Source organism: the organism of the source record quoted next, unplaced genomic scaffold (genome assembly GCF_019419815.1).
Source record: "Pyrus x bretschneideri cultivar Hongxiangsu unplaced genomic scaffold, Pyrus_bretschneideri_v1 Contig39, whole genome shotgun sequence".
Classification (NCBI taxonomy): Eukaryota; Viridiplantae; Streptophyta; class Magnoliopsida; order Rosales; family Rosaceae; genus Pyrus; species Pyrus x bretschneideri.
Window position 1 is genome coordinate 550,908 of NW_025999712.1, and position 14,393 is coordinate 565,300.

The 14,393-nt window shown below is 37.6% G+C and overlaps 2 protein-coding genes across 2 annotated transcripts; both read right to left on the minus strand.

Annotated features, from left to right (window-relative positions):
- Positions 1 to 1,105: 1,105 nt before the first annotated feature.
- On the minus strand, positions 1,106 to 4,228 carry LOC103934217 (cation/H(+) antiporter 15-like). The gene is made up of 3 exons (XM_009343949.2): positions 4,019 to 4,228; positions 2,693 to 3,700; positions 1,106 to 2,314 (listed from the first exon to the last, which is right to left on the minus strand). Exons 1-3 carry the CDS (start codon positions 4,226 to 4,228, stop codon positions 1,106 to 1,108), a joined length of 2,427 nt encoding a protein of 808 aa, XP_009342224.2.
- Positions 4,229 to 8,773: 4,545 nt separating this feature from the next.
- On the minus strand, positions 8,774 to 11,866 carry LOC103934220 (cation/H(+) antiporter 4-like). Its single transcript, XM_048564324.1, has 3 exons — positions 11,646 to 11,866; positions 10,194 to 11,139; positions 8,774 to 9,886 (listed from the first exon to the last, which is right to left on the minus strand). The coding sequence occupies exons 1-3, from the start codon at positions 11,864 to 11,866 to the stop codon at positions 8,774 to 8,776; spliced, it is 2,280 nt and encodes a 759-aa protein (XP_048420281.1).
- Positions 11,867 to 14,393: the final 2,527 nt, after the last annotated feature.

Sequence of the window (14,393 nt, forward strand, 5' to 3'; positions counted from 1 at the left end):
CAAAACTCTAAAATTTCAATTATTATATGAATAAAGTTAATTGACAATTACATAAGTTGACTTAAATAGAAAATAAATATGAAATTATTAAAAAAATAACACCAACCCAAGGTTACGTTAACTTGAACAACCCCACAGGTCCAAAACATCAATTATTGGAACATATGACAGTACGCTAGTAGAAAAATAACCTATTAAGCTGTGAATTAACAATTCTCCAATAACTTCTTCTTCTTCTTTTTTTTTTCCATAAAATTCTCCTCCTAAGGTTGAGGTTTCATAACAAATAAAAGAAATAAAAAAAATCTAATTTTCCCACTTGTAAAGAAATCGAATCTTAAAAAAAAGACATGAATGTTGATGAATACATAAATTCTTCAATTGAAAGAGTCAATATTCTTGATATGCAATTGGAATCATAAAGGAACTAATACTATAAAAAGATTAGAACATGCAACTTGATAATTTTAGATTGTTTAGAACTGATTCTTTAAAAAGCACTTCTCTCAGAAGCACTTTCAATTAAAGCTACTGAAAGTGCTTCTATTGGAATTGCACATTGAATTTTTTGATAAAAATGCAATTATTTCTTAAAAGGCATGTGAAATGCTTCCTGAAAAGACGCACACAACATGTGCTTCCTCTAAATAGCAATTTAAGTGCTTTTTTGAATTCAAAAACATTTTTAACTTTTTCACTAAACATAGTCTAAAGCACTTTTAGTTGCTTAAAAACACTTCCAAACAAGGCCTTAACTTCTTATTAGTTGCTTCTTCTTGCCCTCCAAGTTTACGAGATTGATTTTATGGTCATTAATTCCTCCCTGCTTATTTGAGGGTTTCCCAAATTGGCTTTGATGATCATCTCAGCCACGATATTTTTCTAGCTTTTTTTTTTGGTCAAATATATTAGTCTACCTATTTCAGTACTTTAAAGTATGTTGTCATTTCAGTTTCTACAACCCTAACGGATTGTCTCTAGCTAGCTCATATAACAACCCTATAGCATGAGCAGAATTCTTGTACAAAGCTATCCTAATTAAGCAAAAGTGAGAAATTTGTAAACAAAAAATTTTCCCTCTTCCTTCTCTGGTGTGTTTGTTTTGCTAATAAGGAAGTGGGTGCACTCTATCATCACGAGGAATATCCACGACAGAAAATGATGGGATTCCATAGGACTTAAAGCTGTTGTCGTCTACCATCTGTTGATCATTTCCAACCATTTGTTGCTGCACCACCAACACCGAGACCTCACAATTGGAATCTGAAGATGCCAACATATCTCCAATGAACCCAAGTTCCGGAAACTCATTCCATTCTGTGAGTCCCATGAACAATGGTGAATCACTATCGTGGCGTCTCCCCACCAAAATTAGGTCATAAAAATTTTCTATGGTCCTAATCACATTGATCATGTCCACGCTATCTTTAACACGTTCCTCCTTGTAAACATGTTGCTTTTTCCCTGCAATTTCTATCTTACACTTGCTGAGTAGCTCCAAATCATGTTCTTTATGCACACTGCATTTCCTATTGTCAGCCAATCTAACGACTGTGAGGCTGACATTAGGATGCTCCGCCATGCGCATTGCATATGCCAATGCCTCACGGTCATCAGGTCCTTCTACAAAGATAATCCCAATATTGTACAAAATTTTGCATGATAGAGATGTGTTGGTGTTCAAGGTACCACGATCGAGGAGAATCCCAACTGAGCATGGGGAATTTCGAAGAATGTTTTGATTCACGGACCTAATAGGTTCGGATAATTCCTCTGTGCAACTTAGTGAATTGAATTGCTTGTGGAATGGGATTAGGACCATGGAAGTCCTTTTTTCCAATGCCAATGTGCAAACATCATCATGCATTGTGGCGTAGGGTGCAATGGCTGTCAATGCATTCATTATAAGGCCACCAGAGCTATGTTCTTCATATAATCTGAAGGCATTGACTATCCGATCTGAGTTACCGGAATGAAATGTACTAGCACTCCTTTTTTCGAGTCGATGTGTTGTGAGGATTGGGGCGGTTCTGCCGGATAGTCTCACGAGGTGGACAACATAAAAGCATATGGGGGTTTTGGGGGTTGGGTTGGAGACTTCAAGAAGGCTGATGATGGAAGGGGTGCTCTCTTCGTGGTATATGCACGCAAGAATTCGAAGCTCGGCATTGCGAAAGGCATGCTCAATTGTCCTCCTTTTGGTGGACATATATCTCTTGGATGGATTGTACAGATATTTCACTATGGGGGTGATTATTGCAGTTAAGACGAGTGCTGACAGAGCCATAACGCTATAGGCTTCTTCGTCAATCAGCTGGAATAGATAAGCACAAATGAAAAAAAATTAGAGGAGTAATATAATTATATACAAAGAACTAGATCATAAGAAAAATTCACTTAATCAAAAGTTTACACCAATATTGGTTACCAAATTGTTGCAAATGAGAGAATGAGAGTATGAAAGTATCGTATCTGTTAGAAACAAACAAGGTTGAGAGTGTAGGTGCTTATCTATGAATTATAAATGAAACATTGTGACACATAAAATCTGTTTCGATATTTTGCATTGCCCTAATTAAAAAGATTAATTTTTGGTTTTTCTATTTATATATATAAAGTATCATGCAATAGGAATAGGGGAAAAGCATAGGGCATAAATTATAGTTAAAAAGAACTGAGTGGAGATAATTACGAAGAGTAACAATGCATGGTTCAAATTTATAACGTCAATGATGCCTTGAGCACTCATGATAAGCCCTAGTGAGAGTGAATCGATAAGAGACATTTTGAAATAGAGAGAAGGCACCACAGTTCCTACAAGTTTACCACAAAAGCTACTCATAACCAATAGCTCCACAATCCAAACTGTCTTCATCTTTATCATGGAGAAATTAATCCTTGCACCAGTGAGCACAAAGTAGCTCGGCAACAGAATCGATGAGACGTAGGAGTCAAGTTTCTCAACCAAAGCTGATCCCAATGGTGGCCCATCTGGCACTGCCAACCCTAAAATCATGGGCCCCATTATAAAGTGCTGGCCCACAACCTCACCAAGAAAAGAACACACCATTACCATGATAAATACTGAAAAAATGTAGCTATCTTTCATGGATCTTCCTTTATCTGTAATTTGTGCAACTATCCATAACATTATAGGCCTCAAAATGTAGACTATGAGGATGAACATGCAAAACAAGCTCAACCCCATAAAGGGTAGACTAAGATCCTTTTTTGAAATGTTGCTTTGCCTTATTGTGAAGGCCAAACTGACCCAAATCAAAGATAGCACCCCACTGACTGTTGATGAAGACACAGCCAATCTCCCAATCTCCGAGTTGAGGAGATTCAAATCGGCCAAGAGGCAGGCGATGACGTGGAACGAGCTTAGGCATTGAAACACTGCGATGATTATGATCGACTTTCGTAGGTTTGTTTCCATCGCGACTGTCTTTCGTAGGATAAAAGCGAAGCCGATGTTGAGGATCAAGGGGACGAAGAAAGACGAGAGGCCTATGACCACGGCTTTCCTTCCTGATTGTTTCACCAAACTTATGTCCATTTTAACTCCAACTAGGAAGAGAAACAGCATGACACCAAATAACGCATAGGTTTGGCTGATGTAAAAGCTTTTCAGTGGGAAAATTGTATCTGCAAAGGCATTGCCTGATCCTAAGACTGATGGTCCCAGTATAATACCTGCCTGATGCATAACATACAAATTAGGTTGACAGAAAAGAGTGCTTGGTAATGGATACTATAATTTACAGTACCCGATGCATTGTCAATTGTATTGACATGTATATATATTATACAGACAATATACAATGTACCAAGCACTATAAATTGGTACAATTTTAAGCTAACAAAATAAATACAGAGAAAAAGGGAACGCAGTTATTCACACTCCCAATTTGTCATCCTGCACTATATTCTGAGTAATTTAATCAAAATAGTGTTTTTGAGGTGGGAATAGCGGCTTCCAGGAAATGGAAAAAAGAAAGCGTCGATAGAAACGTACGAGCATTTGTGGTATGAAAGCAGTCTGGCCAAGAGGGTTGAGAATGAATTGGAGGAAAGCGGAGAGTAAGGCAGATATGGAAAGCTGTACGTAAAGGAGGGGAGTAGCGAAGTTTAAAGGGCTATCACCGAAAAAGTAGCCTTTTGGTCTTGATAATTTCCGAACCTCGCATACCCAGGTCTGATTACTCAATGCATTTGCCTTACCCATTGCGATCGAATCGTCCAGAATAGCTCAGGCTTGCAACCTCACCCAAAATGTTATCGAGAGAGAGAGAGAGAGAGAGAGAGAGATGCACGTAGGGTTTGCATACATACATGGATGAGAGACACAGAGTAAAAGCTTGGATGAAGCAAAGAATGGAGGTGATGGATAGGAGGATGATGCGGGCTGGTCAAACCTTTGAGCTGGGTCTTTATTGAGCGTTGGCCTTTATTTGAAGGTCATATTTCATATTAACTGTTCACCACAGGTTTGGTTCAACCGTACACACCATTGGGCTTTAGAGGTTGAAAACGTTTCAATATTAGGTGCGACACCAACTGCATATGATTGGTTTTTGTGAAACTTCAATAAAACTTCAGTTACTTAAATATAATTATAATACCTATATATTGTGATTAACTGCATATTTACTAAATTAAATTTTACTGTGCGTACATTATGTATTCAACTCCTACCCATATATATAATATATTTGTTGAATTACAATATATATATATATATATATATATATAAAATTGTTATTAGCATTCCAAATATCTCATTTGGCACTCCAAACTTTTTATAATTAGAAAGAAAAATACACTTGTGAAGAGTGTATAATGAGATATTTGGAGTGTTAATAACAATTCCTTATATATAATTGTAATGTTGTTTACACAAAACTTGCTTTATGGTCTCCACGTGATGACCAAATGAAAGAAATTAGGAAGTTTTAACGAAAAACCCACGGTACTATTCATTTTTTCGAAAAACTATATTTTTACACTAAAAATTCAATCATGGTACTATTCACTTTACCATTTATTTTGTCCTTATCATTAAAACTCAAAGTTTTCAAGCCATTTTCATTAGTTTTCTTAAGAAATTAAGGGCATGCTTGCAATTTAAAAAGGATAAATGAGTAAGGACCACTTGGAGAGCACACCAGTACTTTAACTGGAGGTGGCATTGTAAGATCCCACATTGTTCGGGGGAGAGGAGATGATGTACCTTATATGTACATGCACACCTCCTTATAGTAAGACGCGTTTTGGGTGGAAACTCAAGAACAAATCCGTGAGGGTGTGGCCCAAAGCAGACAATATCTTACTGTGTACACTATGATGTGACAATTTGGTATCAGAGCCACTCCTCGGCCGGAAGTGTGCCCGACGCACCTAAGGGGGGTGGATTGTAAGATCCCACATCGCTCGGGGGAGAGGGGGTGATGTGCCTTATATGTACATGCCCACCTCCCCATAGTAAGGTGCGTTTTGGAATCCATGAGGGCGTGGCCCAAAGCAGACAATATCTTACTATGTGGATTGGGATGTGACAATTTGGTATCAGAGCCATTCCTAGGCCGGAAGTGTGCTAACAAGGACGTTGGCCCCTAAGGGGGGTGGATTGTAAGATCCCACATCGTCCTGAGGAGAGGAGGTGATGTGCCTTATATGTACATGCCCACCTCACTATAGTAAGATGCGTTTTGGATGGAAACCCAAGAACAAATCCGTGAAAGCGTGGCCCAAAGCGGACAATATCTTACTATGTGGACTAAGATGTGACAGGCATAACGGTTTTCATTTGAGTGACACCTCCGCCATCTATTTGATTCTTGAACACTTCAAAGCTCGTGCTTTGTATGATGAAGATAAACCCAAGCCTTATCTATTAGCTAGTTGTACCTGCCTTATTTGTTCTTCTCTATCAAGTCGCCATCTCCTCCTATCAAGTTGCTGACTTTCTCTTTATATATATTTATCTAGTTCCTAATTACCAAGTTTTGTACAATTATAAACAGGGACCTCATCAAGAGCTGCAAACTCCAGTAAGAAACGAGAACAGAGAGAGAGAGAGAGGGCAGGAATGAGAAAAGGAAGAAGGGGGTCATCGGATAAGATGGGTTTGCATCATGAAACAAACATGATCTCTTATTTAGTAACTTATGACGTGCAAAGTTAGGGTTAGGAAAGATGTGGTGGATATAGTTGTGTTTGAGTTTTCCCCCTTCAAAAAATGATGAGGGCAGGCTATGCGCTGCTTATATATGATGCTGATGTTGAGTCTCTTTCCAGCTGCTTTACAGGATGCTATGTGGGCTACTTTGTTATGTGAGATGAAAGGAATCATTAGTTCATCTACTAGTTGTACAAGGTTAATCTAAAGTAACCATTGTTCTGCGTATATGTATATCTATATAAGTAATGACAGTTTAAGTATAAAAGCTGCTGGTATCAGTTTAAGTATGTTGTTGATATACCCTTAATAAAATGTTTTGGCAAATTCTATTCAATCTATTTTTCGAAACTAATTTGTGTCTATTTATATGTATGTATATATACTTGAACAAAACCAAGCTATATTTCAGGTTACCAAACAGATATTTTATACTTCATACACACACACACACACACATACATACATACTAGTATTTGCCTACACACAAGAAGAGAGGGAGAGAGAGAGAATGTGAGGTGAGTGGGAGGTTTTTGTTTTCGGTTTTTTTTTTAATTAATATTGGAGATATTTTAGCATCACCTGTAGGTGAGGCTTTAATAAAAAACAGTAAAATTTGGACATGGAAAATTACATTATTGCCCATCATTTTTTTTTGTGTGATAGAAGACTAATTTATCTTTTCACTCTCTTTTAGTTGACAAAGAGAGTTTTATTAATTAGTAGAGATATATATTAAGTAAAGCTTCTGATGTGAACACTAAACCTATAAAAAAAAAAGAATAAATTGAATAAAAAAAACTTCAAATAATGAAACTTCATTAAAGTGCTGATAATGCATTTCTTTTAATACAAACATATATTTTATACTTTCATTTAAATTAGGGAACTTTCATGAAAAGGGTTTGGGCTAAATTTATTTTAATAAAAACCATGCTATAACTTTATTTAATTAAAAAGACTTCAATTTTAATGAAAAACCCTTAAATTTTAATAAAAATGACAAAAGAACTTAAATTTTTTATGAAAAATACATAATTTTAATATTAATTTTTAAAAATAAAAATAAATCTAACACGCGGACCCATGCATCCTCACACAAACTGTTATGAAACTTAACGGTACTACATTATTTATGAAACTTACTACACTGTTTATGAAACTTACGACACTATTTATAAAACTTACTACACTGTTTATGAAATATACTACACTGTACTGTTTATAAAACTTAACGATACTATACTGTTTATGAAATTTAATGGTGCTAAACTGTTTATGAAATTAAACGGTGCTAAACTGTTTAGGAAACTTAATGGTACTACACTATTTATGAAACTTAATTGTACTACATTCTTCTCTCTCCTCTTCTTGAATTTTCTTGGCACATTCTCACATTCCGAACACATTTTATTCTTTTAATTTTCTTCGATACTCATTAAATTTTCTCTGTATCACGTCAATTTCTTAACTTTCTAAACCAATTACTTAGTTTTCTTCTATTGTCCGCCCATCTGTAACCACCAAACGTAAATGTTGTGCCTTACAAACACAACACTTTTAATAATATAAAAAGTTGGGCACAATGGGGTGAGGTACAAGGAGTGCCTCAAGAACCATGCAGCAGCCATAGGGGGGGACTGCTATGGATGGCTATGGCGAATTCATGCCTAATGGAGAAGAGGGCACCATCGAAGCCTTCAAGGGCCTCAACTTCTCTGCCTGCAACTGCCACATAAACTTCCACAGAAAAGAAGTTGAAGGTGAGCAACAGCAGCATCTTTCCTCTTAGGATCATAATTTTCATCATACCATCAACAAGGCGGTTAGAGTTCGGAGTAGGAAATTCTTATTAAATCATGGAGGAAGAGGAAGACATCATAAGAGTTTACTAGCACTACCCCAATACCCCCACCAACACCAGATGATAATGTCTAACTACAACATGGGGATGCGAATGATAGGGTCCATCCCTTCAAATCAGTCTGATGAGCATGAAGATCATCATCGTCGTTGTCACAGTGGCGGATCACGTATTGACATATGTGTACAGAAATCACAGGCTTTGTTGATCTTCAACTTCATTTGCTTGAATCAATAGGACTTTGAGGTCTGTTTGGATGTTTGGAAATTGGAGATTGTAACAGAGTTGAATTCTAAGAGATTTGAAGAGAGATGGACCTTTGATTGGAAAAATACTACCGACTGACAGTTTGAAAAAATTCTTCCTCATATTGTTCTTCTCAGTAAATGGTGGATTACGTATTGACAAAGGTGCAGGGCTTGCATGCCCTTTTGTTAGGTATTTTTTTATATCTTTTTTCTTTCTTTTGTTCTTATCATTAAATAAAGTTAGTGGGTGATTTTTTTTTTTTTTTTTTTTTTTGTTAAAACTCAAAAGTTTTAAAGCTCTTTTAATTAGTTTTCCTTTCAAACTAAGGGTAGAAATTTCAATTTGAGTGCATAGGAAGAGTACATTGATCTAGTCAATTTGGCTAAATCTAGACTTCCAATTATGAATAATGCATTTGGACAAATATAAGTGCATAACTTTGTACATAACTCTTCCTCTAGGCCAACAAGGGGAAGGCGTTATGTCATCATCCTTTGTTGCTGCATCACCAGAATTGAAGCTCTACAATTGATGTCTGGTGATGCAAGCAAGTCCCCTAGAGTCCCTAGCTCTGGAAATTCACTCCATTCCGAAAGCCCTGCCGTCTGCTGGGACTGCACCATATGCCTTCTCCCAACTATAATTAGGTCAAACTCATCCACCATAGACCGAAGCACTAAAGCCGTCTGAGGCCCATCTTTCACAATCTCCTCCAAGTATATCACAAAACCCTCACCTACATCGTTATATCTAAAGCCCTTCATTTCCTCGGTATCAAGTACACTATCCCAATCCGTGCAAGCTACAGAGTTTGCGGCAACAAGTCGGATCACCGTTAGGCTTATTGTGGAGTCGTTTGCCATTCTTTTGGCAAATGACAATGCTTCCCTATCGTCTTTCCCTCCCAAGAAGATTATAGCCACGGAGAAGGATGACTCGGGTGCAACAATGGAGGTGGACTGTCCTAAATGGCCGCGGTCTACAAGGATTCCAACCGAACATGGGGCTCTTTCTAAGACACTGCAATTCAGGTTTCTTACGCTGTTGTCTTCTGATTCCACTGACCCGTCCATTGACCATCTTCGGTGAAATGGGAGCACAATTAATGAACAAAGTTTGTCCAATGCTAGGGTGCATATGTCTTCATGCATGTATTTTGGTGGAGAGATTGCTGTGAAGATGCTTAAAGATACACCACCAAGATTTTCTCTAAGAAAGTGATTGAAGTAAAGAATGACATTGTCCGAGTATGAAGTATTGGAAGTAGATTTTTTCTGCATTTGGTGGGAGATAAAAATAGGAGAGGCTCTGCCCACTAATTCAATGAGATGAAGAACATAAACAGCAATCGGGTTGTCTCTAGATGGACATGCTGCATCAAGTAGATTGATGAGTGCAGGCATGTTAGCTGACCTATGAATGCAAGCAAGTATTCTGAGCTCAGAATTGGGTTTCAAATGCATCATATTCCTTCTCTGGTAGCCGGCGTATTTTCTTGAAGGATCATACAAGAAATTCACCAGGATGGGCATAAGAGTTGCAGTCACGATGACGCTGGTCATCGCCAAAGCAAATGCTGATTCGCTGATGTCCTGCACAAGAAGAAAAAGATTAGAGACAATTGGTCACAAATAAAATATAGAGAGAGAGAGAGAAAAAAAAGCATCGGAGTCGCATATATTTTCTTACCGCATTAGTTCATCACATGAAATGATGAATAAGTTCATTTCATTTGGCACTCATCACATCAATTATCGTGTCTAGTTATTAAGAGATACAACAATTAAATGTCACAATATCATGTGGTTAGCTAATGTGATTAGAAAATATGTCCCTCTAGCATTACTTTTAACTTATAGACAAAAGGGTTCTGGGTACGGAAAGAGACGGACTACGTACCTGACTGTCTCTGAAGTCGGTATAGGAGGCAAGGTTGACAATGCCTTTGCAGGACAAAATGAAAGCAATTGATAAGGCATCAACGAAGGGCATTTTGCAGTACAAGGGAACAGTCAGACTGGCAATGAATTTGGTCACGAGAGCGACGAGCATGAGGATTCCATTGATTTGTGCAAATTGGTCAGTTAAGAAATGTTCAAGGGACCAAAAATTTGTCCTCATAGCACTTGTAGTCACAAAGATGGGAAGCATCACATCAGAAACGAACAAGTTGAGCTTTTCTTCAATAGCTGATCCCAATGGTGGTCCGGCTGGAACAGCCAAACCAAATATAAAAGGGCCGAAATAAAAACCCTGACCATAAAGATGCGAAAACAGGCCGGATAGGAGCACAAGGATGATGGTCATATTGACATAGCCTTTCTTGACAGGCCTATTTTCCGGGGTCTGCCTGATCATCCACAACATTATTGGTCGAATTATGATAATAACAATGGTAACATAGCCAACGGCTATTGCTATGGCTGTTATCATGTCCCTTGGTTCAATAGACACTTTTCCAATTCTAGCAACTTGCCCCATAAATTGAAGGAACACACTGATCATGTCACCGACTAATGCAGCAGACATGCCTAATCGACCAATCTCCGAATTCAGAATTTTCAGCTCCTCAAGAAGGCAAGCCACAACCGGAAATGGAGTAATTGAATGTAACTGAGTTACGAATGGAAGTTCGAACTGTTCGTGACGGGTTAGGCTGAAGATTTTAGCGTCGAGTGTGGCTTGGACAGCCATACTGACTAGCAAAGGCGCCACGACGCATGCAACACCAGTGCACAAGCCTTTTTTTCCTGTCCTTTTTATCATTCCCAAATCCATTTTCACTCCAACTAGAAACATAAAGAGCCCATAACCCAACTCAGCCAGAAGACCAAGTGATTCTTGGCTGTTTACATTAAACAAGAAGTTCTTGAAGAAATTGTAGTGCCCAAGGAGTGTGGGGCTGAGGATTATGCCGGTCTATATCACAAGAAATCATTTTAGAGGATCAGTAACAATTCAAGTAATCTTCGAAGCACTAAATCTTCCCATATATTAGATCACAAAAAATAATTAAAACACAGGAATATTCTCTTGCCACACCATATGGCTTGGATTGTGAATCTGAATTAATAATATCTTAAATTTGTTTGATTGTGTGATCAAGATTCACAGTCTGTCAACAAAATTATCTGTAGATGTGGAATGCCAAATGATCATTGGCTTAATACATGATACATGCCAGAAGAGTAAAGCCATATGTATGTGCATTGCTATCCATTCTCACATATACGTGGAATGCCGACTTTTATGATAGATTAATCAACAATACGTTCAGTAAATGTGATATAAATGGTTGTATCAAAATAACAGAGGGGGAAAGAAGCACTTACTATAATTTGGCAGCTGAACCTTGGAACTCCAAAATAGCGAAAAACGTAATAGAAGGCTTGGGTGATGATAAAAATTAAAATCATCTGTATCTCCAGATTTGGAAGGGTATACATCTGATGATCCCTATCTGTGTAGTTTCCCGAGTACAGGCCTGGCGAATGAACGTTAGGAGGGAACTCAGTACACTCAGTAACTCTCGTTTCCGAACTGGTTAGGTTGGTCGCCGTATGAGTCGCCATGGTTTCGTGCCCTGAAGCCTCCCTTGTGTTCTCTCTTTTTTTATCAGAAGGGCAAAGGAAGGAATGTAAGTTTGGCCTTCACTTCTGCAAAGTTCAAGATAGATAATATTGTTATATAATACTAGGGATATGTAACAGTAATGAAGCCAATATTAACCTTCCAGCATAGACTCTGAATGTCTAGAAGCCAAAGTTGTTTAAATTCCAAGCGATTGAATGGACAGATGAATAGAAGATCGAATTCCAAGGCAACCAAAGTCAGTTATATGCAGGCTTGGTATAGGGTTTATTCGCAAGTTGGTTAATAATAATAAAAACGTCCATTAGTGGTGAATATGGTGTGGTTAAGTAGTTGATAATTTGTGTGTTTTGTTTTTATTTTATTTTTATATTTATATTTTGTGGGGCTTTGATAAGATTGAATCTGTGACGTCGGATTCTTCATCAAGGTTGCTAATATGTTAGTTTGACTGGCATTGACTTTTCTGTAGAAAGTGGGTTATACAGAATGAATGAGTTGGCTAAGAAAGATCATCCTCTCAGAACATAAGCATATTTCGAAACACGCTGTTGTTGTGAAAGTTAGACTTGTGATCAGAGAGAAGATGAATGCCTTTATAAGTATTCCCAGCTTTCAAAAAAGGTTGATAACCATGGCTTGCCACCAGTTGTCCTCTTTTTTTTTTTTATTGAAAAAAAAAATAGAAAAGAAGCATATTTCTAGAATTATAGAAGAGATACTTCGTAAAACCATATAAAACCTTATTTCGTGTGAGAGTTGAGAAAAGATTGACTATGCAAATAACATCTTTGACTTTGTTATGTTCATGAAAATTGAAACTGGGTGACATGTTAATTTGTTTTTCAGTTTCTTAATTTTAAAATTAATAAAATTTTGGTGGAAATAATATGATATATTTGAAAATTACCAACGAAACTTAAAAGATAACATCACAAAAACATGATACTTCAAGAACAACCTAGTTTTTCAAATTGAAAACTTAAATCCGAAATGAAGAACTGAATTAATAAATGTGCTTTTATCATAATTTAGATATGTCGTTTTCATTGTGTTCATGAACTAATCCATGCATGGGATTGTTTCTCACATCAGCACTAATATTAAAGATTAATTCGACATAGGACATAGCAATAAATATATATATATATATATATATATATATATTGGCTCTAGAACATAAAGATTTTCTGTTTCTAAGTGAACCGCATTTGATTCTAAGGGGATTAAGTACAAATCGAAAGTGAAATTCATCTGAAACCCTAATGGAAAATCTGCAGTGGCTAAAATTTCTCCGATACCTTCAAGCTCGCACTCCATCCATATTCTGCATTAGTCGTAATGTAAGTGGTGATTCTTGATCATCGTACCAACCCAGCATCACAAAATCAGAACTATCCTCCATCCAGCGGTTGATCTGCGTCCTTTCAGACCCATCTGTCACGATCTCCTCTCGGTAGTAGTTCTCCCTGCTCATTGCTGCATTGGACCCATACTCGTGCATCAATTCGTTTTTGAGAGAACTCTTCCGCTTTTCTTTCTGGATTTTTTCGTGCTTGAATCGAACCAATGTGAAGCTAATGTGCATGACGCTCAGGCATGCTCCTTCCATTTGGCAAGCGCTTCCAAATTAATAATCCACTTTGCCAAAGAAGAGTATGTAGAGCAATTCCAGTAAATTACTTGCTTGTCAAGACAGAGTTGTTACCGCCTAATTGGTGGCGCTGATCCAAGTATTGGACACTGACAAGGAACAATTGCAATGCTGCAAGAGAACTCTCTTGGTGGTGCTACTTGTATCTAGTATTGAACAGGGCTGTTGAAGCCTTGCAGTCAGTGCTGAATTACGGAAGTGCTCCGAACTTTACCATGTAATTTACTTTATTTTCAGGTGGGGATGGGGAACAAGAGAAGCTACTGCATGTCTAGTGAGATCGGTTAAATGTAGAACAAATATCAAAATGGCGCTGAGCTTTGCGGAGTTAGAGTCTTCAAGGAGATTTATGATGGTTGGGACATGTTCTCCGTGGTGGATGCAGACCATAATTCCGAGGCTGTTGTTGCTACAGTGGAGAGTGGTCCTCAGGTTGGCTGCATACCCCCTTGATTGATCGGAAAGGTACCTTACCGTATGTCTTGCAATTCCAGTTATAATCAGCATTGTAATTAGTGGTAGAAGGGAAGAAGAAATTTCATTTATGGTCTCTGTAAGATTGAATAAGAAAAAGTCCACAAACACTGCCAATGGGACGAAACGAATATACATAAACTTCAGGTAGTATTATAGAAAGCAAGACAAGGCCCTACAATAAAGCGTCAAATGAAGCTTGTTGCCCAAGAAACTGGCTGCAGAATGCACACCGACGGACATTAGCAAGAATGACAATGAAATTAAACTCCTCCAACTGTTGCCCTTCTGGTATTTTTCTGATTAACCATAGTTTGAACGGCTTCAAAATAAAAACAACAGTGATGAAAAAGGAAACAATCCAAAACATAGATGACAAC